Here is a 27201-nt window from a genome sequence, read left to right on the forward strand (position 1 = left end):
TTTTAGTCCTCGAGTGGACCACAAACTCTGTATACCAAAGTATTCTGGAGTCAAGTGTGAGGCCGTATGTGGGACAGCTAAAGCTTGGAGGAAACGGAGCCATGCAACACAACAACTTTGACTAAATGCACTACAGAGTGGCTGGGGGGTGTTGCATGAACAAATGCCCACGAAACTAAACAACGTCATGGTGGACAGAAAATATGTAGATTAATAGCAGCTTTTCACTCACTGCTTTTGCATTTTTGTCCTTTTGCTTTTGATAAATAATGTTACTGTGTAATATACACAAGGTGTTTTTCATTCCTAAGAACGGGTAATGACCAGATCTTTTTTTAATCAGCTATATAAATCTGTAGCATCTAAAGAGGGTGTACTTTCTTTTTCACATCAGTCCATCAGTCATTTACAACATAGATGCTAATTATGAGATCCATCTTAAAATACTGCATGTTGAACGCACAATGCTTTGGAAATGGTTTAGATCATATTTGCGTTTCCTTGCTTTCTTCTGCTGATGTAAAAAATGTAAAAAGCATTTGAGAACGTTGCATTTTATTTCTTTAAGAGACTCCACTAAAGCATCACTCCAGTGGAAGCTGAACTGGATGTGACCTGGTTTTGGCCCAGTGAAATACTGAAATAACATTAGATTTCAAGTGTTTCTCAGGCATATCTCTTCATATCAAAACCATATGTTATATAAATGTTTTACTGCAGCTTACCATGTGGTAAACAGACATTCGTAGAAAATTAGATGTTTTTGATATGAAGTCTTCTCTTGGTGTAGTGTGCTTTCTTCTCTTGTGGGACAGAAACCTCAGGCCACACTTTCTTTCACACCCGTCCAAGATTACAGAGGGGGAGGGAAGAAAAGCTGTGAGGAGACCTTTGTGGTTAAAGTCAAACTTAAAAGTGGTCGCCATATGAGTTTACTATATCTTTGATGCTCTTCTTGCACTAATCAAAGATGCATGTTTTATGTACTTTCATTTGGTTAACTATGTTCTTCTTTTAGTTGCAATGTAAGGCCAAACGCTTTTTTTTCTTTTCTTTTTTTTGCAAGCTGTGCTTTGCATTGAAGTTAGCTGATTTTTGGATAAGACTGCCCCCTTGTGGCTGGCTGAGATACATCATCTGTCAAAGAACTTGTCAAGAACAGCTGTTTATATAAACAAAAACCATCGGCATACTTCACAAAAAAAGATTTATTTCTGGAGTTAAATTTTTCCCAAACTGTCAGCTGTGATCATGACATCAGATATTCCCATCTCACTCTGAGGTATTTCTGTTACAGTATTTAGATATTTGCATGATGGGATGACGAGTTTCTTCTGTCAGAGTGTGGTGTTCATTTATTATTGTGTTTTCTCTCCGTCCTCTCTGCCTCCTGTATATTCAGCCACACAGGCAGTGTGTCAGATGATCCACAGTAAGTTATCCTTTCTCTCAAATGCTCAGCAGCATCGCCAGCTTCGCTTAGCGCCACAAAACAAAGCCAGCACAGTTGCTGTTATTCAGTCATCCATCCATCCCTAGGTTTGGGTTTCTTCGTGAAACGTGAAAAAGCTGTTTTTATTCACGCTCCTGCTGTAAACTGTACCATATTTTCATGTTGTGTTCTTCAAGTGTTCTTCAAACGGTAGTAAAAGTCCAGAAAATGCACGCAACAGGAAACTGGCTGCTTATGATGTTCTCTTTGGTGTCAGGTTTGATTTAAGTATGAAGCAGGTATAAAATATGGATGGATACATCAGAGATTTCTTCATTTACCTTCTCACATCATACACTCAGTCAAATGTTACACAGTCCTTCTAAAAAAGTGATGGCAGGTTGAATTCTGTTTAACACCAGACCAAAGTGAAAATAATGTGTTGCTTAGTTTTGCACACTGACAACCCTGTTGTGTTTAGAATTACTCCAAGGTAGGAATGGGCGATATTTTACCGTTCACGATATACCGTCAAAAACATTCCCCACGGTAAGAATTTGACATCTCGCAGTAAAAACGATAAATTCCCCTTGATGACGTTTTTGTGTAAAGCTGATTTATGGTTCTGCGTTAAATCAGAAGGATGGAAAGAAAGAAAGAAAGAAAGAAAGAAAGAAAGAAAGAAAGAAAGAAAGAAAGAAAGAAAGAAAGAAAGAAAGAAAGAAAGAAAGAAAGAAAGAAAGAAAGAAAGAAAGAAAGAAAGAAAGAAAGAAAGAAAGAAAGAAAGAAAGAAAGAAAGAGAAAAAAAACAGGATAAAATCCTGTTGATGACGTTTTTGTGTAACAAACATGGTGGATCTGAGAGCGAGATAGATTTATAGTTACAAAGGTGGAGTTGAATTGGTATTTTTTTAATCGTCATTTTTATCGTTATCGGGATAAATGCCAGAAATTATCATGATACATTTTTTAGTCCATACCGCCCAGCCCTACTCCAAGGATAAGGTATTTCTGCGGAAGTGAACTATTATCTGGGTAAAAATAAAACAAGATCTAATAACCCTGAGGGAAAACTGGGATTGTGAAATTGTAACCTTTTGGGGTGTAATTCAGCCATAAAACCACACTTCAGACTGGAGTGTACCCTCTTGTTTTCTTCATTTAATTTATTGGGTGTCATTTGCTTTAATGAATATATAAGTGGAAAAATACAGCCACTCAGGGCTGATATAAAACTCCATTTGTTACAAATTATCTGGTGTGAGCTCTTGGAAAAAGTTTTGTCTTTCCCACTCGCTCTCTATTCGTTGCTTGGAATATATAAGTGTTTAACATCTGGGAAGAGTTGCCAACTTGCATCCCATGAGTTGGAGTTTTAAGTTTTAATGTCCGAACTAAATCCTTGTACGGTGCAAATCCGTCCCTGGACTTTACTCTTGAGTGTGAAAAGGTTGATCGTTGTCTTTGCCTGTGCAGGAATCCATTTGTCTCAGATTTACTCTGAGTGCCTGCAGTGGTGGTTGTGGGCAGGACTTACCTCATCTTTGTGCTTCTGCCTGCTGCATGTATCGTGTTATACAACCACCTTGCCAATACCCCATTCCTTTATCAGTCAAAGCAAATGGAAAAACTCATCATAGTAATCTTTGTAGCTAAAAGTGGATGCAAAAAGGGCATTTTTCAAGACACCAGAGAGAACCTGGCCGTGATTTAAGTTTGTTTCGAGCTTTTGACGCACAAACAGGTAAACTGTAGTCATTATGCTTTGAGAGGAAGGTTATCCACCCAGTGATCAGATTCAGAAGTATTTCTGTTCATGCTTTCCTCTGTAAGCAGGACAGTTTTTTTTGGTCTGAGTTTTATTTAGGAGAATTTTTTAAGCTTTAAGCTTTGAGCAAATAAAGCTGCACATTTTTAGGATTACCCTAAAATTGATGTTGTTGTAGCATTCCTGACTAAAAAACAAGTGCTTCATGAATATTGTACTGGTTGTTGTATAACATGTACTCACAACGGAATTGAACTTAAATGCTTTGCAGTCGCAGCCCCCCGCGCCTGAACTTATTTTCAAACGTTTCATCTGTTAATATTTCTATGTTCTGTTTGTTTTCTGATGAAACCACATGTTTGAATGTGCTGTGATGCATCATATAGATGGTCAAGACTATAATCTTAGAGACGATTTCTTAGAAGATTTTATTTTCTTGATGAAGGAAAGTTTGGATGTATAAAAATGCTTCTGGGTTTTTGAGTTTCTTTTACATTTCTACTGAGACTTAATGGGGGTTTTGTGTTTTTAATAAGTTCAGAATCTCTGTTTCTGCAGTAGATCTCCAGTCATTAAAGGAAAGTTGTAAACTTTAGTTGACTGCAATGATGGAAAATGATTTTGTTGTTCTACAAAGCTTGGTGAATATAAAAGACTTGCAGAATAAGTCATAAACATAAACTGGAATGATGTTGGCCTTGCTTTTATTTTTAATGTCTGTCATCTTCATTGTCAGGAGTGTGAGTATGATTGACATGCGTGGTGACGAAGACACGCTCTTGCAGCCGCACAGTCAGGTCCGCCATGAGCTGATGCACAACCAGTACAACAAGATGAAGGAGGAGGAGAATCACTGGCAGGACGTAAGTGTGTCAGATGTGAGGTTTTTCTGTCTTTCTCTCGCCACATTTGTTCCTGAGTGCTGTTGAAGAAAAAGATACTTTGTTTTCCCCCAATTTAACATCTAGAATCAGCTTTTCATGAGCACAACACTGATGTGTACCGGTAACCGCTGAGCCTTTTATTTCATGCATTTCTTTTTTACGCGTCTCAGGACCTGGCCAAGTGGAAAAATCGGAGGAGGAGCATTTCACAGGATCTGATTAAAAAGGAGGAGGAGAGAAAAATGATGGAGCAGTTGATGTCACACGGTGGTACTTCTCACCGGAGAAAAAGCATCAAAACCTACCGAGAGATAGTGGAAGACAAGTAAGTTGCATCTAAATGTAAGAACAAAACTGGACAAGAACATCTGAAACAACCACAATCAAATTCACTCTATCCGGATGGAGCAATTTAACTGGATAGTTTTTTTTTTTAAAGGCCGAAATGAAATAGAGTAACGAGGCTGTTTTTAAAATGTAAGGAGTAAAAAGTACAGATAATTGCGTGAAAATGTAAGGAGTAAAAGTAAAAAGTCGTTTGAAAAATAATTACTCCAGTGAAGTATAGATAACCAAAATTTCTACTTAAGTAAGGTAACGAAGTATTTGTACTTCGTTACTTGACACCTCTGCATGTTTTTTGTTTCCATCCCCGTTAGACTGCAACGGTTGCGGCAGCCGATCAAAACACCAGGCATGACAAAAGTTTTACCTCTTTTTTCTAAATTAAAGTGTATGAATATGATCAGCTGAGTCTTCACCTGAGGAGCTGGCTCTCCTGTGTTGTGTCATGCGTTTGCAGAGTGCTGGTTTAGTTTTTTCCTCCACGCTGCACTGAACTCAGTTTGTTTGTGTGTTTGATCGTTCGGCTGAATTGGTCGGAGATTCCTCTGCAGACACTTCTGAAGGGTTTTGAATCACTTTGAACAAGAAGTGAAAAGTCTTCAGGAATTTCAAAGAAATTAGGTCCTTCCTGCTTTAGCACATAGGAAGTTTAGTTTTTGACCAAAAAGCAAAAGTTGCAGGTGCAGAGAAATACTAGTGAAAAACTGGGTTATTGTTAGAAATAAAAAATGATCTCCTGTCAGCAGGCACAGAGGTGACAAAAAACACCTCCAGGTGTTCGCTTAAAATAGGTATCACCAAAAAACAGGAAGAACAAGAGGATGCACATGTGAGATGTGGATTAATGAGTAAAATTAGTTTGTGTTTGAAAGAAAAACAAAAAAGATGCTTTTATCTTTATCTTTATCTTTATCCCAGTTGACTTTCGTATCAGCAACTTTACCTCCTATGTGTTTTTTCTCTTTATTTTCATGAGGGAGCGCCGTGAGGACGATCTACGGCTGGCGTACCGGAAAGCCAGGACTCCGGAGGAAGCATCTGCCCTTCTCCAGGGTTACGCCCAGCGCTTCGCCATCAGCGAGTCGGTCCTGGAGCGGTTGCAGCTGCCAAAGCTCCTGGACCGGAGCGTCTCTGCCGATCCCGCTTTCTCCACCTCGCCCTTCTCCGTCTCCCTGGCATCCTCCCCCACGACTCCAGACCCCTTTGACATGGACCCTAACGGGCCCATGAAGTACCTGCGACAGCAGTCCGTCCCCACTCCCAAGTTCACATCCACGTTGGAGGCACGGATCGAAGAGTTTCCCAAAGACTCGCACCAGCGGCCCCAGATTCGCTCTCGCTCGTCTGAACCGCCGTCGACCCGAGCCCTGTCGCCCAAACCCGTGCCTTTATTAATGCCCAAGCCTTACGTCCAGACCCGGGCTGCAGCCGCGGAAACATGGAACAACAAGGTGAGACTGACTGAGCAGATACAGGTCAGAGTGCAACTAACAGGACTGAAGCCACTAGGCCTGTGTTGAAAAAATCCATTTCCCAATTCTAAATCGATTCTCATATTAATTCCTAAAAATCGATTTTTTTTTTTCATCATTACATTACAACTTTTGGTTATTTTTTTGTTTATCCTCAAAAAAGGAATGTTTTGTTGGACACGAGAATAACTGGTGCCATGTTTTTGCCTTTAAATATGTTTAAAGGTATGAAAACATTAAAGTGTTAGGTTATAATTGCATAAATTGTCTATATTTCATTACTTTATATACTGTCTTGGGGTTACATTTGCAAAAAATGCTAAAAACCAAATGCTCAAAAATTAAAAACCAAAATAGACCGAAAATGGAACAAATAAAAACGGAATGTGGGAAAAAATAAAACCGATTTCATCCGTCTCGGTTTCCTGCCCTGGATCTGTTTGGTAATTCTGACCCACATGATGTTTCTGAAAGCAGTTCTATCAGCATTCTGGGAGCTGATTGGTCCTTACAGCATCATTAGCTGCAATACTTGCTGTTTAATCTCAATATAATACTAGTAGTAATATTTTGCATAACTACAGTCATATACAGTAATTCATGCAACAGCTCAAAAAACTATTTTAATAACACTAACCCAAATTAATATCGGAATCGAATCAAATAGGATCGAATCAAATCTTGATAATCGATTCGGAATCTTAAGAATCGGAATCGAATCGATTCTTGACATTTGAATCGATCCCCAGCCCTAGAAGCCACCAGCATTTTTCTAGCGGAAACCCAAAGTCATGTGGGACTCAGGATTTGATTATTTTAACCGTAGCCGAGCCGCAAAACCACTTTTCTTGCGGTTCCTCCCCGGTGTTGGTTAGTTGTGGTGGCTGAGTTCCCCTGCAGCTCTCTTGGCATTTACATTAAAATGCCACAGAGCTGCCATGGTGATGAGCCACTGATGCATAGAAAAACACAAGCTTTGCCCCTCCATCAAGAAACATGTAATGTCTCAATTTAGCTCAAAGTGCCCTCAACGGGATTCATTTCCCTGGAAAATATTACCAAACTCATTATGAGACTTTGTGTTCTGATGTGGCGAAAAGGGAGGGGCAGGTTATTATGAGACCAAATGGAGCAGAGCGCTTTTTCTGGAATTTCTTGTCCGGAGTCCGAGAGGAGCCGGGGCTTGAATGCAGCCCTCTGTTCCCTATTGACTTAAGATGTTGACAAGTAGGACCCTCTCAATGTGAAGTGGGCTCCTAGAGGACAAAGAGAGCCCACACAGGCAGCGAGGAGAGGGATGAGAAGGTGGAGGCGGCTCCACCAGTGTGTCTTAAGTTACCACTCACTGAGAGCTCCCCGCACATGTCTTAGTGCCTCTTTGTCAGAGAGTCTTGTGAGTTGAATATCTAACAGGGAAGAGAGATAAAAGCGCTGGGTTTCCAGGCATCTTTTTTAAATTTACCATCAGTTGCTTTGGTTTGGTTCAACTTATTTTCCTTATTTTTATGATTTTAGGCTCATTTCTACGACGGAGTATTAGGGCCAAACTAAGACAAAAAAAATTGGAAATTACGAGAATAAAGTCATAATATAATGAGAATAAAGTCGTAAAATTACGAGAATAAAGTCGTAATGTTGTGAGAATAAAGTCGTAATATTACGAGAATAAAGTCGTAAAATTACGAGAATAAAGTCGTAACATTACGAGAATAAAGTCGTAATAGAATAAAGTTGTAATATTATGAGAATAAAGTCGTAATATTATGAGAATAAAGTCGTAAAATTCCGAGAATAAAGTCGTAAAATTCCGAGAATAAAGTCGTAAAATTCCGAGAATATAGTTGTGACATTACGAGAATAAAGTCGTAATGAATAAAGTGGTAATTTATGAGAATAAAGTCATAATATTATGAAAATAAAGTGGTAATTTATGAGAACTCTAACAGGAAGAGCAGTCTTCTCCCTGTGTTAAAATGAAGAATATTGAGCATTTTGTGAAGTTATATTTATATATTTATAATATATTACAACTTTATTCTCGTAATATTACGACTTTATTCTCGTAATATTATGACTTTATTCTCATAATTTTACGACTTTATTCTCATTACATTATGACTTTATTCTCGTAATTTCCTTTTTTTGTTTTTTTGTTTGGCCCTAATACTCCGTCGTACATTTCACCTGATTCTAGCTGGAATTGAATATTCCTAAATCTAGTCAAATTGTCTTATATAAACCAAAAATATCTCTTTTGATTTTGATACTTTAAACTAAAATATTAGTCTAGCCACAAGGCTAAAAAGACATTTTCTTGAAGCAAAGCTTTTTATTACCTGCCTAGAAATGTGGAACTGCTGGATTTGTCTTTTGGATGGTGTAAAACATTAATAATGCAATATAGTGGAGCGGCTAAGAGTGGATTTTAGGCAGAATCGTGCATTTGGTGATATAAGCATGAAAATTGGCATGAGCAGTCTCCATGGGTCACTTGACAAGAAAATTGTCCGGGCCACTTGAAATTTCAACTTGGCAGCCATTTTTCAAGATGGCCGCCACTTTGGTCGATCAATTAAGTGATGTAATTGTTTGGTTGGTGATATAGGCATGAACATTGGCATGAGCAGTCTCCATGGGTCACTTGACAAGAACATTGTCCCAGTCAAGTGACCCATGGAGACTGCTCATGCCAATTTTAATGGTTGTATCACCAAATGCAAGATTATGTGATTTTGGGCTCATATCACACACCCATAAAGATAAATAACCCTGTAGTGAGTGAGTTGTCTGCAGAGTCACCACAAACACTTTTTTTTGTTACCATTGTACTTTAGGCTGATGGTTTGGTCCGAGTAAACGGCGACATTGGAAATGGCACCATTCCCACGAAGCTGGAGAATCCAGGAAGGGAATCCCCTCCTCAATTCCAGGCGTCTCCTTCTAAATCCCCAAACGCCACCGTGGAGGCTCCCTCGTCGGCTCCCTCGCCGGCTCCCTCGCCGGCTCCCTTGCTGGCAGCCGCGTCGGCTCCCTCGCCGGCTCCCTCGTCGGCTCCCTCGCCGGCCGCAGCCTCGCCGGCAGCCTCGCCGGCAGCCTCGCCGGCAGCCTCGCCGGCAGCCTCGCCGGCAGCCTCGCCGGCAGCCTCGCCGGCAGCCTCGCCGGCAGCCTCGCCGGCAGCCTCGCCTCCTCGCAGCCCACAGGCCTCCAACGACCCAGGAAGTCCGGCGTCAACGGCAGCCGAGGAGACGCAAGCCAGCGCAGAGGCATCCCCTGAGGAGACGGTCCAAGAGGATGCTGAGCGTTCAAGCCCGCCACCCAGCCGGCCCACTTCTCTTCCAGCGGTCAGCATTAACATTTTTTCTTCCTTTTTTTTATCTTTTATTTATTTATTTTTTTCTTCTTTTTTTTTTTTTTTACCTTGTCTGCACACATGTTAATGGTTAATACCATGCTGGTAAAAAACTAAGGCATATATATGTGCATTGTTACTATATTTAAAATATAAACATATATATACACGCATATATACGCATACACATACAGGACTGTCTCAGAAAATTAGAATATTGTGATAAAGTTCTTTATTTTCTGTAATGCAATTTAAAAAAAAAAAAAAAAAAAAAAAAAAAAAAAAAAAAAAAATGTTATACATTCTGGATTCATTACAAATCAACTGAAGTATTGCAAGCCTTTTATTATTTTAATATTGCTGATTATGGCTTACAGTTTAAGATTAAGATTCCCAGAATATTCTATTTTTTTTAGATAGGATATTTGAGTTTTCTTAAGCTGTAAGCCATGATCAGCAATATTAAAATAATAAAAGGCTTGCAATATTTCAGTTGATTTGTAATGAATCCAGAATGTATGACATTTTTGTAATTGCATTACAGAAAATCACAATATTCCAATTTTCTGAGACAGTCCTGTTTAAATATATACATACAAACCCAGTGTTTGTTTTTTTTAAATCTTTTATACAGTGTAAAGATCAGACGGTTAAACCACATTAAACAGCCATATTGAGTGGAAAAGAAGCCTCTCACAAAAATGGTCTAATTGCAGTAATTTGAGATAATCGTGACAGCTGGTGAAACTAACAGAAATATCATGTTTCCAGAATTTGATGAAGTTGACTCACTGTTAAAGTTTAGACCATTTTAATGACATCATTTTAGTGTTGTCTTTCTGTGGGATTACCAGATTTGGTTTAGAGAGACTAACGGGCACACTTTTTCTGAGGAATCTAATATGTATTTCCTATAAATGGCCATCATTTTTATGTAGGGTTGTGTCACTAATTCAATAATTAGTATGCTGATACCACTTCTGTGAAATAGCATTAAACAGACAATTAAATAGTAAATCACAGTTTATCAGTTATCACATAAAAGTATGTAAATGTCACAGCGGTGGTGAAAAGTGTGTTTTAATGGCTCTGGTGTAGGTTTATTAGCACTGATTTGCACCAGTTAAATATTGCTGGAAACTGGACCTGCTTTGATGCAGAGTGCTTGGAATCTCTTTTAAAGAGTGCTGCAGAAATCCCTAAATTATTTAATGTGGATCTAGGAGGCTCTGTTTTTGTAAGTGCATTGCAACTGCCATCTAATTTTAATTGAAATACGGCTTGTTTTATGAATCACGGCCCATAATGATTTGGATTTGACTCTTCAAGTAGGAAATCTGATATTTTACACATTCCTTTTGTGCAACACAGCATTGTAGGTCTGCTGATTTTAGCTCGTTATTCACATAGAGATGCATGTATGATGCTTGCAGGAGTTGCAAAAGCAGGAAGAAACCTTTGGGAAAACTGCAGGCGTGGCGGATGCTGCTCCAAAAGAAGAGAAGTTAGTTGCTGTGGTTCAACAAGCGCCACCTGCAGGTCTGAGCAGCCCACAGCTATGCTGACATCTTGTGGTTGTTTTTATAGTAGACAGTGTTTTTGCACTCATTGGCCTGTAAATTGTATGGAAAATCTTGACAAAGTATAGAACATTATCAGTCAAACTTTATTTACAGGACTGTCTCGGAAAATTAGAATATTGTGATAAAGTTCTTTATTTTTGTTAATGCAATTAAAAAAAAAAACAATAATATCATACATTCTGGATTCATTACAAATCAACTGAAATATTGCAAGCCTTTTGTTATTTTATTTTTGTAATATTGCTGATTATGGCTTACATGTTAAGATTAAAAGTCCCAGAATATTCTATTTTTTTGAGATAGGATATTTGAGTTTCCTTAAGCTGTAAGCCATGATCAGCAATATTAAAATAATAAAAGGCTTGCAATATTTCAGTTGATTTATAATGAATCCAGAATGTATGACATTTTTGTTTTTGTAATTGCATTACAGAAAATCACAATATTCTAATTTTCTGAGACAGTCCTGTATACAGCATTTAAATCAAGATGCAGAAAGTGCAGTTAGAAAATTAATCATAGAATAAAATCTGAAATTGACACAATGCTTAAGAGGGGAAAAAGCCAGATTTTAAAAGTGTGTGTTCTTTCAGAAGCCAAACAAGAGCAAGAGAGCACTGAACCTTCCAGTGAAAACACACAGCAAAATCAGCCACCACCCTCCACGGTAAGACTGCCAATAAAAATGATAAATAGAAAATAATTTGCCATTATTGCACATTAAAATCAGCTGAGGAGTCAATGGACTGTGTAATGTTAGATCTCTCTTCAGGGCAGCATTTCATGTTCTAAGGAACCGTCACAGAAAGCGGAGATGGCGCCGACATCAAATGCACCGCTATCATCTGGATGTCATCCTCCAGAGGAAACGGGTGAATACTTCTTATTATCTCAACAATGTGCCAGCAGCTTCTTTTCCACACATGTCCTTGTTTTCTGAGTTTGATGAGCATATTTCTTTTGGTGCCTGTTTTTCCCAACACCACTGTTCCTGCACTTAAGACTCTTAATCATGCTGAGACTGTTTTGACACATGTAGAGAAGGACTGAACAAATGATAAAATCACATTTCATATCTCCGAAAGTGACAGAAATATTTACTTGAACAAAAACCACACACCAGCATTACTTTATTTTCCGCCCCAGCACCTCGTCTCACATAGGAAGCATATTAACATTTTATCAAATCCGGATTCAGCCTCTCTAAAGACTTTTTTTATATAGTTGTCTGTCTTTGAATACTCGCAGATGAAATAGCGAGCGAGCTTCGGCAGGGTGACCATTGCAGCCCCTGGTTTTGACATCTGTCCTATCCCTCATCGTTCCCTTCCCTTCTTCCTTTCTTTCCCACATTCCCTGTTTCCTTCCATCCACATATTCTTTTTCATTCCACTATAGATTTTGAAATCAGTGTCAGTTCTCCGCAGGCAGCCAGCAAGCCTAAATTACGCACGGAGTTCTTCGCTCCACCAGGTAAACCTCTGCATTCAAGAAGACCATGTGTCCGCCCCTGGCACACAGGGTTTCCTTGATGTTTCTCCAAAGGCTACACCACAGCCTTTCAGTCCCATCCTCTTTTTAACCCGTGTCTCCCATCATTTTGTGAATGATGAGTGACGTTTTCTCTTTGGTTCTAATGTGCTTTCTCAGTGTTTCTCATTTCTGCTGCAACTGTGCACACGAGTGCAAAGTTGTTCTGGCTGTAATTGTCATTAAGTTGATGTCATTTTTATTTTATCATCATGCAATTTTGAATGCACAGATTGGTATTGAGAAACTGGTGCAAGAATGATTAAGAATTATATTCAAATGAGAGATACAGACAGATTTAGTCATGTGCTTGGATAAGTCTCTGTGCTTCACATTCCTGTTTTTCATGCCATTTTCCACCAAAAGTTGCAACATCTGGCCTCCATTAGAGCTACCTTAACATTGTGATCATTCCTGCTTGGTATCCTTGGTAAACGTCAAAATACCCAAATCCTTCCAAACAAAGCTGTGGGCCAAGAAAATAGGACTAATTGATTTACTGTATCTGTTTATTTGCTCATGTTTTAATACAGACAAACGCTTGCTCTTGGTGGATTCCTCTAACTATTACCCCCCCTTTCTTTTTTAAATTTCATTTCATTGTTGTTTTTTTTCTTTTACTTTGTAGGTTGTCAGACACGCACGTGGTGTATTACCATCCATCTAAATGTGTCTTTAAAACGCATTTAGTTTGATCATGTGCATTCAAAATGTTTGTTGTCTTTTTCCCCCCTTTCATTAATATTTTCCTCCTCTACAGAAGATGCAGAAAAGGATCGTCATGGAAACGTGAGTAACATCTTTGACCAAACGGCTCTTTCACTGCTTCCCATCTGGCTCATCATCCCCCGCACTGCTACATCAAGAGAGATCAACACTGCACTTTCAGAAAACATGTACAGTAAAATATAGTCACCTCGTTGCACTATCATATATATATATATATATATATATATATATATATATATATATTATATAACACACAGCAGAAGGGAAACACCTTGCAAGTTGCACAGATGGCAGTGGAGGAGCTTTTGTGGATGCAAAATTGACAGTTTTTCATCTCTTCATGAAGTTGTTTTTTCTTCTGCTGCAGTGCGTTGAACTCTCCGGGCAACAGTACGCTTCAGTGGATACCAGTAGTTCGGTTCCACTCTGTGAAATTAAAAGGTTTAAAACGGACAAATGACATAATATACACACATTTGCATGGAACTCTTTCAGCTCCTATGTTCATTCCTGCAATCTTTATATATTAAACTCGCAAAACTCATAAGTAGCTGGTACTTAATAATCCCACAATCCTTTGGTGTGATTTATAAACGAAGGTCATACATTTTTCTGTGATTTAAATATTGTTTTTTAGGTCAGTCTGAATATTTTAGAGTGTAACGCATAGCTGATTACTGCAGGACACATACAGCTGTTGATGTAGCATGTCAGATGAGGATGCTGTAGTCAGTGGCTGAAACTGCTTGTTTTTTTTCCATTTATGCTCATCTCTCTCTCCTTCTCTGTCTTTTCTCTCCTAAGTAGGAGTCCTTTGGCTAGCATTGGAATAGTGCTGTTGTGGTAGACCAAATATTTTCTGTCTCCTCCCTTTTCCTCTCCTCTTTTGTGGTGGATGCGTGTGCACATTGGTGTCCAACCGTGTGTGACTGGGCCGTGGGTGGATGTGAACCGTGTGCATGAATGTTGGTGCGTATTTGTGCATGTTAATGTGTGCGTGCGTGCGTGTGTGTGTTGTGTTATGGTTTATTAGGTGTCAGTCCCGGTGTTGCCCCAGGCCAGGCGGGGAGACCGCTGGTCTTGGGACCCGGACGAGGAGCGAAAGCGTCAGGAAAGGTGGCAGCAAGAGCAGGAGCGCATGCTGCAGGTACTCAGTTTACCTCGGAGGGGAAAGCATGGCGCATGAGTCTGCAGGGTTAAGAATTCAGTTTGGTATGGAGCTCAGTGGACGAAGCGAAGCACCAGCAGCACGACTTTTCACTACATACCTTAAAACAGTGTCTCCCAACCTGGGGTCCGGGCCCCCCCTGGGGGGGCGCCAGAGATCTCTGGGGGGGCGTGAAACTTCTTTGAGGATATGCAGTTGCAAAAATTGTATTTGCACATGTTAAATAAATAAAAAAATCACAATAACACACCTAATGGAGTACAGTAATCCAAGTCTGTATAAACCCACATAGAAATATATTTTGGTAATTTTAAAATACCAAGTTATTTATCAGGATAAAAACTTAAAAACGTATTATTATATCATTATTCAACATTTAATCATACTACTACTCCCACAGGTTGTTAAAGGAAAAATGTTAAAAAAATTTAGCTCTCATATTAAAAGACATTTTTCAGAAATTATTTTATCTCCTTGCAATTATTTTTTGTGCATATTTTATACATTGGTGACACAAAAGGAGGGTGAGAAAACAGGGTAAACCAAAGAGAAATGTATCAAAAAAACATAATTAATGTTCATTTTTACAATTAAAGATTTGTAACGAATCACTTTACTCTTTTGATGCTAGTACGTACGGGTCGGGGGGCCCGGCTTGTCTTAGATACAAGTAGGGGGGGCTCCAAGGAAAAAAGGTTGGGAACCACTGCCTTAAAAATGTTCCTGCTCACTTATCTGGCCTGACATATAAAATACAGTAATATGCAAAAGTGATCCATATTTAAATCCTATTCCGTTTGGGTCTGTGTGTGCACGTGTGTGGAAAGACATAATAAAAACACTGATGGGTTTTAGGATTAGGAAAATACAACTTCAAACAAACAGTATTTAACTTTTTTTCACTCTGCCAATGTGAGTTAAGAACAAGGACAAGAGAAAAGTGATGCCGTATCCCAATGATTCAGTGGCAGAAAGGTTTCTGTTGACTTTATTGGTCTGTCTGACCGTTGTGGAGGAACTTTGGTCTATTTTTCTAGCTTATAACATTGCTTTAGTTTACTTCAGTTCACTGAGATTGTTGGGTCATTTGCTTATGCACAGCTCCCTCGAGGTCACATTTCAGTTGGATTGACGTCTGGATTTTAAATAATCCCGTCCAAAACCCAAATTCGTTTACTTTTCAGCCCTTCTGATGAGTTTTCGCTCGTGTGCTTTGGATCGTTGTCCCGTTATTTCAGCCAACCCTTAGCTGTCAGGCAGACGGCATTGCATTGTCAATACAACTCTCGGGTAGACGCCACGGGAAACGTCATGACCTAGTCCCTGGTTCTGTGGCTCCAAAACAACCCCAAATCCTCACGTTTCCACCCCGATGCTTGATGGTGGGAGTGAGGTGTTTCTGCTGAAATGCTGAAATTGAAACCACAAATATAGCTCTGGGTATGACGGCCAAACGGCTCCACTTTGGTCTCAGATGTCCATGGGACATTGTTCCACACATCCTTGAGCTTCTGAATATGAAATATTTCTCTGAGTATCGCATGGTCTGGCGTTGACGGGGGCACCTCTTTTGAGGAAGATTGGGAACTGGCATTTCATTTGTGAATAATCTTTCTTTTCATAATAAAGTAAAACGTCAAATTATTTGGAAATGCTTTTAGAAGCCCCTCCAGATTGAGATGCAGCAGCAGTTGCTTCTCTAAGACCTTCGCTTATATCTTTATCACATTAATGACCCAGACCAGCAGACTGCTGCCAGAAATCTCTGTTTTCTTTTTCTGATGATCAAAGGCTGATGTTTTTCCACATCTGGATGAAACATACCTTCTTAAATCCTGTGGTAGTAGTACCGTATTTTCCGCATTATAAGGCGCACCTTCAATGAATGACTTATTTTAAAACTTTTTTCCATATATAAGGCGCACCGCATTATTAGGCGCTACAGTAGAGGCTGGGGTTATGTTATGCATCCATTAGACCAGGGGTCGGCAATGCGGCTCTTTCATCCTTATACTGCGGCTCTGAGTGGCTTGGGAAAATAAATTACAAAAAAAAAAGTATTTAATTGAAGTGTATTTTATTTGTGTTAGTTCTTTAATATTTTAGTTATAAATTGGAAGATTATTGTGATCTTTACATATTAGAATAAATATATTTTATTGTTTTTCGTCGCTCAAAATACGTATATATGTCTATGGTTGCGAGACCTGTTGCGGCTCAATATTGATCCATATATAAGGCGCACCGGATTATAAGGCGCATGGTCAGCTTTTGAAAAAAATAGAAGGCTTTTAAATGCGCCTTATAGTGCGGATAATACGGTAATAAGGCAGTTGCACTGTGTGTATACATATATATAGTACAGACCAATTGTTTGGACACACCTTCTCATTCAAAAAAATTGAGAAGTTTTTCCAGACTTCCCCATATATATATATATATATATATATATATATATATATATATATATATATATATATATATATATATATATATATATATATATATATATATATATATATATATATATATATATATGGGGAAGTCTGGACAAACTTCTCCATTTGTATATATATGTATATATATATGTATGTGTGTGTAGATAGATAGATAAATAGATAGATAGATAGATCTTTCGCTTTTGTTAGGTAAGTTGTTCATCTGAGATTGTATTTGCCCAAAACCAACATTTACAATGATCAGATGATTTTTATTATGTCTCCAAACATGCACACGAACACGCACCAAGAACCTCACAGGATTAAACCACCAGGATTAAACCACCGGATGTTCATATTTCCTTGATTGCCTCAGCAAGGCACCAGACAAAGACCATCTCTTTTAGCTGAATTTGGATCAGAGCTGTTTTAGATGAACGCAGCATCTCAGACAGACAGGAGTCATTAATCCTCGTTAACGAAGCTTCACAAGAGTCGAGGTATAAACAAGATGTTATGTCCCACTGTGTGTATATTTGGAGCCAAGCAGGAGAAATAAGTTTATGCAAAAAAGTTATTTAAGTGTAGAAAAAAACTGATAAAAGCATGAAGATTATAACTGTTTTGTAACAGCATTTCACAAGTTGTAACTAAATATTGCTATACTAAATATGTTTAAAGATTGGTTTTAACCCAAATTTTGGAAAAATGGCTCATCTTTTAAAAGAAACTCAGCTCAGATTTGTCTGAAGTCTGTTACACAATAAATCCAGGCGACACCGCTGCACAGCCTTGTTTACGGAAAGGTTAAAGTCATTTCACTGCTTTCCCAAAGCTTTGCACACCCCTCCATATTGGTTTTGTTTTGAGCGCATCCTCCTCCAAAGGCACACCCCAACTCCCCCTGTGCACACTTTGAACCACTAGATGGCGTTTTTTGTGCATTTTGTGGAAGAAGCTGCGTTTCAGTTCTCCTCCATGGCTGTCTTCATGTCACACGCTTCCAGGAGCCAGGAGTTTGCTCAACGCTGCTGCTGTTGCTGCTGCCCAGATCACCCTCTCCCTCCTCAGCCAGTTAACGGTGCATCTCAAGTCTAACACGTGTAGAGGACGTGGTTGGCCGTAGTCATCAGAAACCTGAGACAGTTGTGAAAACAGATAATGCCTGTGTGGGTGTTGCTCGACCATTTGCAAAGAGATGCGCTCAAATGGATGAATGTTTGGTGCACCAGTGTCCTCATTACCTGCCTCCCTGGTTGTTCTGATTGTTCAGTATTGCTCCGTCATCTGTTTTGATGTCTTCTTTAAGCCTTTTATGTTTAAATCTTGCCTTCATGTGGGATTCCTGCACAAATCTACAAAAAAAAAAAAAGATTTTGCCTTTTTTTTTGTGATTATTTCAAATTTCTGGCATATTTAACAATGGCACTTGTGCAGGAAACCCATGCTCAACGGCCTCTGCATGCTTAGCTTTTGCCTTTCGTCTGCACTGCTTGAACTGCTTGCTAATATCAGATTTTAACAAACTTATTACCATATCTGAAGAGCGAGATAAATTTGCTTTCCTGTTATGTTATTTCCTTTACTTTACTTACAGAATTCACTCAGATTTCCATCATCAACAGATTCAGAAAAAAGTCAAAAGCCTTTTTTTTTTTTTTTTTTTTTTTTTTTTTAAAGTTCCACAAAGTCGTTTTGATGCCAGATATTTCTGCTTAACCTCCGTTTTGCTGCCAAAATATCTGTTAAGTTTTCCCTTTGTTGAGAGTCTGTGCTACATATCATGTGTCTGTTGCCGTGGTAACAGGAGAAGTACCAGCGTGAGCAGGAGAAGCTGAAAGAGGAGTGGGAGAAAGCGCAGAGGGAGGTGGCGGAGGAGGAGAAGAAGTATCATGAGGAGGTGTGTTTATGCCGCAGGGCTCATGTTGCACCTGTGATGGGTTTTATAAGCTACTTTTGGAATTGTTGTTAAAAAATGATGATACTTTGAAATATTGGAGAGTTTAGGAGATGTGTTTGAGGATTTGAGGTTGAGAAATGTTACCTGAACTGTACTTGATCTCACTAAAGCCCCAGTTTCTGGCTTCTGACGTGTTCGTGTCACAACAGGAGCGTAAAATCCTGGAGGAAACGGTGATGCCTCTGACACCCCGCTCCTCAGCCCTGCCCTCCCCCAGCCGGGGGGAGCTCTCCTCCACCCCCGAGCCGCAGGACACGATCGTCCGCTCGCTGGCTGACTGGGAACGCAAACAGGAACTGCTGGAAAGACAGTCTGTGAGTAGCTCACTGATTATGGATTCCCACTTTGTCAGATGAATGCTTTGATACAACACCTGTTCAAAATATTGGATTTTTTTTATTCAATCACTGCATAACATCGCCCTTAAAAACAACCCAAACCAAGGAAAAATGTGTTTATTCTTTGCTCTACGATGTGCTACATTAGTATACCGAATACCTTTTTTTTTAATGTACACTATAGTTGGTTTAGCAGTAACTTCACATACAACGCCAGAGTAATTCCTGTGACACAGAGGGCACCGCGCATGCTCAGAGAGTTTACTGACTTCACATTCTGATTTCCTGCTGTTAAATCGTCTATTTGCATGAAAAAGCCTTTGAAAAAAAAAAGAAACTGAGATAAAAGAAACGGGGATCGTACGGTAGTATTTTCTGTCGAGGTAGGACACCTAGGCAGAACACCGGCTCGACACGTCTCATTCATCCCGACGCACAGCAGAAACAGACTGCAGGAAGCCGCTGCGCTCAGCAGGCTCATGTATATGCAAATACAGTCATCAAATACTTTGCATTCACCATTTATGGTATGAATTGGGCGTGTCGAGGGCGGGATATGAGGCGAATTCACGTGCGCAACCTTCCAGCTGGACTGTGATTTATAAAGCGAACATTGCGTGCAGATGTGCGTGCACATGGTTTTATAAATCCGGATTTTTTTGTGCGCCTGCCATTTCGGCTTTTGAGCGCACGTACACTTTTAGTACGAATCCTACACACTCTTTTATAAATGAGGCCCCTGGAGTTTAACACTAGTATGGGTGAAACTTAGCATCCTGACTTCTTGCCTATTACAAACTGAGTATTAGTTATGGTTTTTGAATTGCTGTTTAAAATAGCTACCCAGAATAATGCAGGATCAGAAAAAGTGAAAATGACTTTTCTCGTATTTTTGATATTGCGACAAACAGATTGCTATTAGACTGTTTCTGGATAATCTAGTGCATTAAAATCTTCCATAATGTGATATAAGACTCACTGTGATCCTGTCGCTCGCTGCTGTGTTTCAAGTTAATTGGAAACGGTCTAGCTTTATAGAATGGGAAAAATACACTAACCACACTAACACTAACTAACCAGTTTTTGCACAGTGACAACCCTTGTAAATTGAACAAAAATGAGGAAAATGACAACCTTGCCTTGTATCTTACCACGTAATAATCTGCTGATTGATTATTGACACAGAGGGGGAGCACGGAGAGTGCAGAGTGGAGACGGAGAGAGAATGACAGGACCAGCGACATCAGCACCGCTGACGACAGCATGAAAACAGCCAAAAGGTTCGTGAACGGTGCAGTAAATGTTGCATTTTAGAAGAATTGCCGAGACCATAATTGCTCCCAGCATGACTCAGATGTCTCATTTATTATAATACTCTTAATTTAGTGTATGAAAATCATTATTACTAATTTAGCCTTATAACAAATGATGAGTTAGTCATGTGAGACATTTTATTTCATGCTAATAGTTATTGGTAAAACACTGTTAACTCATAAAAGATCTAGTGTTGTGTGATCATAGTCACATATATGGCAACGTTTAGATCTTGTTTGTATACCTTTGCTTTGATATGAACAATATATGTTTTTTCTGTCTCTGTCTTATTCATGATAAATGTCCTGTTGATAAAGTAATGTTTCTTTCTTTGGAATAATCAGCTTGGTTAGTCAGAGCAGCAGTCAGACAGAAAAGCCTGGTCACAGCCTTCACAATGGCCAAAAACTTCCTGCAACGATGGCCAAACCCTCAACTCCGGTAAAGAAACAGGAGCCCCAAGCAGACGGCAAACGAGCCAGCCGGGCTCCTGGAGAGAGAAGGTGTGTTTTGAATGTGAAGTCTTAGGGGAAAAAAGCCTTCAGTGTCCAACCTGATGACAATTTTATGTTTTATTCTGCTTTGAAAAGAATAAAATGTAATTATATCTGCACTGTTTATGTTTCACCTCGGTTTAAAATCTAATTTTAAATGGCTAAAATAGTGATCATCAAGGCTGGAGTTCGGATGTGCATCTCTGTGAAACTGCTGTGTAATCAGTACTCGAGTTGAGGGGGGATGAGGAGGATGGCATCCCCCCTGAAATAAAAACGGTCAAAATCATCCCCCCTGTAAAACTGCCATCCCCCTTTCCATCCCTTATGTCATTTCATCAATGAATGTGGTTTTACTGCTATTTCAACATTTAGAGTCATCACCAGAAAAAAAAACACCAGAAAAATAACTTATTTGACAATTTTCACCTGTTTCAAGTAAATTTTCACTTGAAATAAGTAGAAAAATCTGCCAGTGGGACAGATTTATCTTCTGATTAAAAGCAAAAAAATCTTGTTCCAAGTGAAAATCTACTTGAAACAGGGGAAAATTGTTGTTTTTTCCAGTGATGAGTCTTTTTTTAAGTGTAATGAGACTGTTTTACTAAAATGAGACATTTTAACTAGAAATAAGACAAATATTCTTGTTAAGATTTTGGGTTTTTGCAGTGATCCATTTTACTTATCCTGTGAAGGACAGAGTCATATTGATAAGTTCAGAAAACTGTTTTTTTATTGTTGTGTTTTGATGTATTTGATGTAAGCCCAGTGGATATTTAAAGCTTACAGAAGGCTGCATTTAACTGCTGCTATGTCATTCCTGCAGTATTTCTGCAGGCGGTTTGGTCAGTGCTATTATTTGTAATATATTATATTATTTGTATTCAGCACAAATTATCTGTTCTCATATGATAAAATCCAACATCCCCCCTGATTTTTTTTTTTACAACTCGAGTACTGTGTGTAATCATATCACCACAAGGTGGCAGTGTTTTCCTGTGCTTGCCTCCATAATTCTCTGCAAAGCCAAACCATAACCATGAAAAAGGTGTTTGAAGCATCTCATCAAAATCACGTATGATGGGAAAATATAAAAATATACTTTAATGGAGAAAAATAACGTTGAATCTGAAAAAAACTGCTATGTAGATTTGACTGTGGTTCTGGTTTGATTGGTCCTTGTCTGAGTGTTGCAGCCAATCATCTCTCTGTATCTGTGAGCCATCATCATGTTGCATGTTGCTGTCCACTTCCAGGAGCGGCCCCATAGATAATAACATGGGCTGCAGCTCATCAAAAGCTCCGTCTGCATGTCCATCAGCCCCAGACACGCCGCCTCCAGCGACCAACAGGTACCGCATCACAACCAGCCCAGAACCGAGGGCGGGAGGGAGCGGCTTATTTCTGCATTGTCATTTTCTGCTATGCTGCCCACATGTCTCCCCTACCATCCCATAACATCTACCGCTGCAGCAGCGACCCTGCAACATGTTTAGAATTTCAATACAATAAAAAAAAGAAGGTGGAGTCAAGGAGAAACTGAGCTTTATTTGTTTATTTTACGTCAGGATTTTATGTAATGAATGTCTTCATTTTGTAGGGAGTACGCTCAAAAACATTACTGCAAATTATCAAAGTGTTTAATAAGCTCCAGTGCTATTTATCTTTGATCAAATATCATCAAAAAAGGACTCAAAGGAAAATGGCACTGAGTGAAGATGAGAAAGCAGGAATAATGTCACCTATGCAGAGTTAAAACCTGAGTGTTTGTATGTTTCTTTGTCCCCACGCTCCTAAAGGTCCGTGAGCGGGAAGAAGCTGTGCTCCAGCTGTGGTCAGCCGCTAGGGAAAGGAGCAGCCATGATCATAGAGACCCTCAGCCTCTACTTCCACATCCACTGCTTTAAGGTTGGTGGAGAAGAAGAAGAAAAGAGGTGCAACCCTCTAAAAGTGTTGAAGGAAAACGCTCATTCTCAGCTTTATTTCAGTAGAAACATGAATGCCAAATGACCATCTGATTTAGAGGATGACACTGTGGATATTGTTTTTATACTGGTTTCAACAAACAAAAACCCAGAATCTTGAGTGTCGAAAGGTTGATATCACATCCCTGTGTGTGAAAAAGCTCCAATACTGTCAAAAAAGGAGAAAAAAAGATCAAAATATCAATCCTTGTAAGGGAAAAGACTTTTATTTTTAAAATGGCCCTGCACATTATAAGTGATCTGGAACGATGGAACCTGAATCAATCTCTATCAATCAGTTGTTTTTTTTAAGGCCTTAATTTATTACTAAAATATTATTAATCTATTTAGCGGTTCTTACTAAAATATTATTCGAAGTGCTAATATTAAAAAATGAAATTGCAAAATCGTCTGACAGCTGTTTAACACCGGGTCGCATGTCAAACATATTTCACTGAGTTAGCCCTCATCTGGCTGTGAACTGAAGTGACCTGCATGAGCAGCAGAGCTGCAACGTTGCTGCTTTGATCAGATTCAGGTTTGGTGCATTTCTATAACGCCAGTATTTTGTTGGAGTTTACATCTGTCCATGTTTTTATTGTAGGTGACATTGATGCTTGTTGGGAAACTTTTATTGCACCAACAGTGTTGTAAGGATTTGTCACCATTTCAGCAAGATTAACTTTACCTCTCTCTTCTCTGCTCTAATCAAATGAACACTTTCAAAACAGATGAAGAACAGCTTTTCTTTTGGCATATAATAATCCTGAAATTTAAGAAAAGCTCTCAATATCTCACTGGTAGGGTTTACAGATGAATCTGTTAAAGATGGGTGTTGGTTGAGTGGGCTCCCCATGTAAGGACACGATAATATTTAATATCCGTTTCTGTGATCAAAATCTAAATATTTCAAAAGAATATCAATAGATATTAGCGGTGCACCTTTGGTGTAAAGATCTTCACTTTTTTCAAACTCATGGTTTTCAGCTTGAGTGCCATCAAGAGGGCGTTCCAGTGAAAAAGGTTCCAGTGCCTTCTAGAGATTATGAAAATACACAACACCAGTATTATTTTTTTAGATATACGAGCAAATAATGAGTGTTTAATTCATTGTCTTGTCCGTTTCTGTGTGTCCAGTGTGGGGTCTGTAAAGGACAGTTAGGCGACACATCCACTGGGACGGACGTCCGGATCAGAAACGGCCTCCTGAACTGCCATCAGTGCTACATCCGCTCCCGCTGTGAGTTTGATATACTGTACATCCCAGCAACCCAACATGTCCTGCCTCTCCTTTTCTTTGCTCTCAATCTGTTTTTTGGGGGGTTTTGTTTAACCACGATAAATATCCCATGGCTTTAAAAAACATTCACGGCTGTGTTCCACTCAGTGAGTCTTAGAAAATCGATCTCCAATATGTAAACATGAGTATGTGAAAATCACCACAAATGAATGAATAATTCCTTCGTGATGTCACTACAACACAGACGAGAGTTGATCACAAATTTTAAATGAACAAGAGTGGAAATACAGCATGATGTGCTGATGTTTTTTACATATTCTCAGATAAATAAAGGCAGATTTAGTATTTCAAAAGAGATTTTAGCCGACTTCAAGCTAAAAGCTTAGTTGTAATTCAGTCTGTGTACTATTTATTTTCATCCCTCCATGAGCCTGATAAGATGAGTGTATTTTTCACATAAGGAATTCTGCTCAGTAAAAAAAAACGAAAGGAGCCACAATGAAGCAGGAGGTAGGAAAACATTCAGGTGATGCATCAGGTCAGTGAGGATGATAATACATTTCCATTTTGTTTCACATTTACTCCACGATGGCAAGTGTTTGTGCTGCCACTTCTATTTCAAAAACTGCCATCAACAGCCATCATCATTAGGGGTTGAGTAACCACAAAATCAAATCAGAGCATCCATCAAAAATAAAAACAAAAAAACTCCTTCTTAATCTCAAAATGTAAAAGATTTGCTGCATATTGTTGAATTTAAAATCCCAGAAAAACAACTGTCTTTTTTTTTCTCTCTTTTTTTCCAATAAAGCGGCTGGACAACCAACAACATTGTGATGCTCGACGGAAAAGCACAAGGTTCAAAGAAGAAACCTCATCGCTGTTTTAACCTGATTATCTGCAATTCATGTCCTCCGCAGCGTGTCGGGATCTTTGCTTCCCCTGCAGCTCAATAACCACTAAAGATTCATCATGTGGGCCGGATGGGGATCTGGGGACACTCAAACATTATATATATATATATATATATATATATATATATATATATATATATATATATATATATAATGAATGATCAGTGTTTGTTATCGGATAGGTGATTGAAATCTGGATTTAACTGTTTCATCATGCAGCAACAAAGAGAGCCTGTTCTTAGGCAACAATCATGTTGAAAGAAAATAAAAATGCAATGTTTGCAGGTGCCTCAAACAGATCTAGGTTGTTGATGCCTGTTGCCGTAAGACTGAACACAAACACTGACAGAAAAAATGTGAATATTTACCTTTTCTGGTCAAAGTAATCCCAACAATACAATACATTTAGTTTTAAAAAGGACTTTAGTTGGATTGATTAGATTTCAGAAGCAGGACAGAAATCCAGAAGTGTGGTCAGGCAGCTCAGAGTAGATTTTGTTTAGTATCTTCAAAAGTCTGGTTCTAAAATAACACAAATATGTCCCATTCAGTTAAGTAATGAAATTAGTAAAACGTGCAATAAAGGTCACTTGTAGTCTTCTGTTCACACACAAATGCTATACACAGTAAGTATATTTTTGTGTTTCTTTGCCCACAGTGCACTGGCCTCTCTTGTTCTGCGCAGACTAAGATTAGATTCTAACTGTATGGATGTAGGCTCATTATTAGGGCAATGACACAGTTTATGAGCTGTCTTTGTGCTTTTGGGTCACAGCCGGTTGTTGCCCGTCCAGTTTGTCAGCTTGGAAAGTCGACTTTAATGTGCCTTAGGAAAGCAAGGTGATGCAACAGCTATGTGGTGTTTTCTTTGTCCATATTTTTTTTTTCCATTTACTTATTTTTTATGGAAAAGGTTTGGCCAAATTTTAACTCTTTACCTGCAATCAAGCAGGCTGGAGTCCTTTTGTCACAGAAGAAATACTATTTGCTTTCATAAAATCAAACAATTTCATATCCTCTCTGCAATTTGTAAAGGAAACACAACACAGGAAATACATTTGTTGTCCTTTTGGAAAGCTACACAGTATACAGTGTGTACTGGGTACTGCAGGGGAAACATGGGTTTAATTTTGAATGTTATATTCAACTGTGATATAGACATATATATGCTAATATTGAGGTCATTTTGATAATTGCTCAGTGGTAGATTTCATTTATTCCTTTGAAAATATTTAAAAAACACAAAAATCACCAGAAAATGTTACATCTAGTGAAACAGCAGAGGTCAAATGAACACATACCAGCAGCAGTTGCTCCTGTGCAATATTTGGATGGATGAACACTGAAGATGTGGGCTGCCAGCTTCACATTTTAAGTCATTTGCTTCTTTTTTAAATGGTATGAGAAGAGCTCCATCGCGCGTTGTGGGGAAAAAAAGAATAGCATGTTTAAGCCTAAAACCAAATGATTTGCTGTATGAAAGCAAAGTCGCAGCCTCCTTTTCCTCTTCCTCATCTGCGTCCTATAGCCAGGCTTCTCCTCCGGGGTCATCCCTCTGATCTGCAGTATTTTTAATCTTCTGTTCCAATTGTGTATTTTTATTTCTATCCTCCATTTAGTTATGAATAAATCTCAGCTAAGTCTTTATAGCGGGATCTTTGAGACGAGGCTCTGTATTCAGACAGTTTTAACAGGATAGGTTGGGGAATTAAATCCTTTTTGCGTCTGTACTGTATTTATTGTAATATTCACCAGAACACTATTCAGAATATAGATTCATCTGATGTTTAAATGCAATGGCATTTACTATGGCATACTGTATGTTTATAAATAAAATGTTATAAATTAAAGCTGAGTTTTTGACTTTTCATTTTTGGGGAAAAACTACATATTCACAATTGTGGTAGGGTTGGAAATATCTTTAGCATGATACTAAACACTTTATTAAAAAAGAATTATTTGGTTTGAAGTTGAAATTTAGCTTTATTTTTAACACTAACACTATTTCAATGTATTAGTGTGTTAAAATGTCCCAGTTGGATCCAAAGATGTCCTTTTTATCTCAAATTGCCAGTTCCTAGTCAGATTTCAGTTTAACTGACCAAAGGAAAACTGACTTTTTAATCACTTTTTTTCTCATCAATTTTGAAGACCAAAGAAATTTAAAAAAAATAAAAATAAAAAGGATTTTAGGCGGTGGGGAGCTGTCCTTGGTGCTGAAACGTCCAACCGTTTTCAACCAACATGAGGGAATTTTATTGAACTTCATGGGTAGAAAT

General features: G+C 38.7%; 1 protein-coding gene across 15 annotated transcripts in view; it reads left to right on the forward strand.

The window, feature by feature from the left end:
* Positions 1-26754, forward strand: part of LOC133446745 (LIM and calponin homology domains-containing protein 1-like) — a 113578-nt gene extending 86824 nt beyond the window's left edge. For 4 of the 15 annotated variants that reach the window (XM_061724766.1, XM_061724763.1, XM_061724775.1 and 1 more), the window contains 18 exons: positions 3937-4063; positions 4255-4409; positions 5397-5880; positions 8736-9242; positions 10684-10789; positions 11427-11500; positions 11594-11705; positions 12232-12306; positions 13124-13152; positions 14126-14239; positions 18506-18598; positions 18808-18972; positions 20182-20276; positions 20655-20813; positions 22061-22156; positions 22604-22712; positions 23906-24008; positions 24820-26754. In XM_061724766.1, coding sequence (XP_061580750.1) covers positions 3937-4063; positions 4255-4409; positions 5397-5880; positions 8736-9242; positions 10684-10789; positions 11427-11500; positions 11594-11705; positions 12232-12306; positions 13124-13152; positions 14126-14239; positions 18506-18598; positions 18808-18972; positions 20182-20276; positions 20655-20813; positions 22061-22156; positions 22604-22712; positions 23906-24008; positions 24820-24845 — 2629 coding nt within the window. In that variant the 3' untranslated portion in view covers positions 24846-26754. The remainder of the gene's footprint in view (positions 1-3936; positions 4064-4254; positions 4410-5396; positions 5881-8735; positions 9243-10683; positions 10790-11426; positions 11501-11593; positions 11706-12231; positions 12307-13123; positions 13153-14125; positions 14240-18505; positions 18599-18807; positions 18973-20181; positions 20277-20654; positions 20814-22060; positions 22157-22603; positions 22713-23905; positions 24009-24819) is intronic. The other 11 variants (XM_061724764.1, XM_061724776.1, XM_061724777.1 and 8 more) reach the window with 9 other exon arrangements.
* The last annotated feature ends 447 nt before the right edge of the window (positions 26755-27201 follow it).

The sequence above is a fragment of the Cololabis saira genome, chromosome 7 (assembly GCF_033807715.1).
Source record: "Cololabis saira isolate AMF1-May2022 chromosome 7, fColSai1.1, whole genome shotgun sequence".
Lineage (NCBI taxonomy): Eukaryota > Metazoa > Chordata > Actinopteri > Beloniformes > Belonidae > Cololabis > Cololabis saira.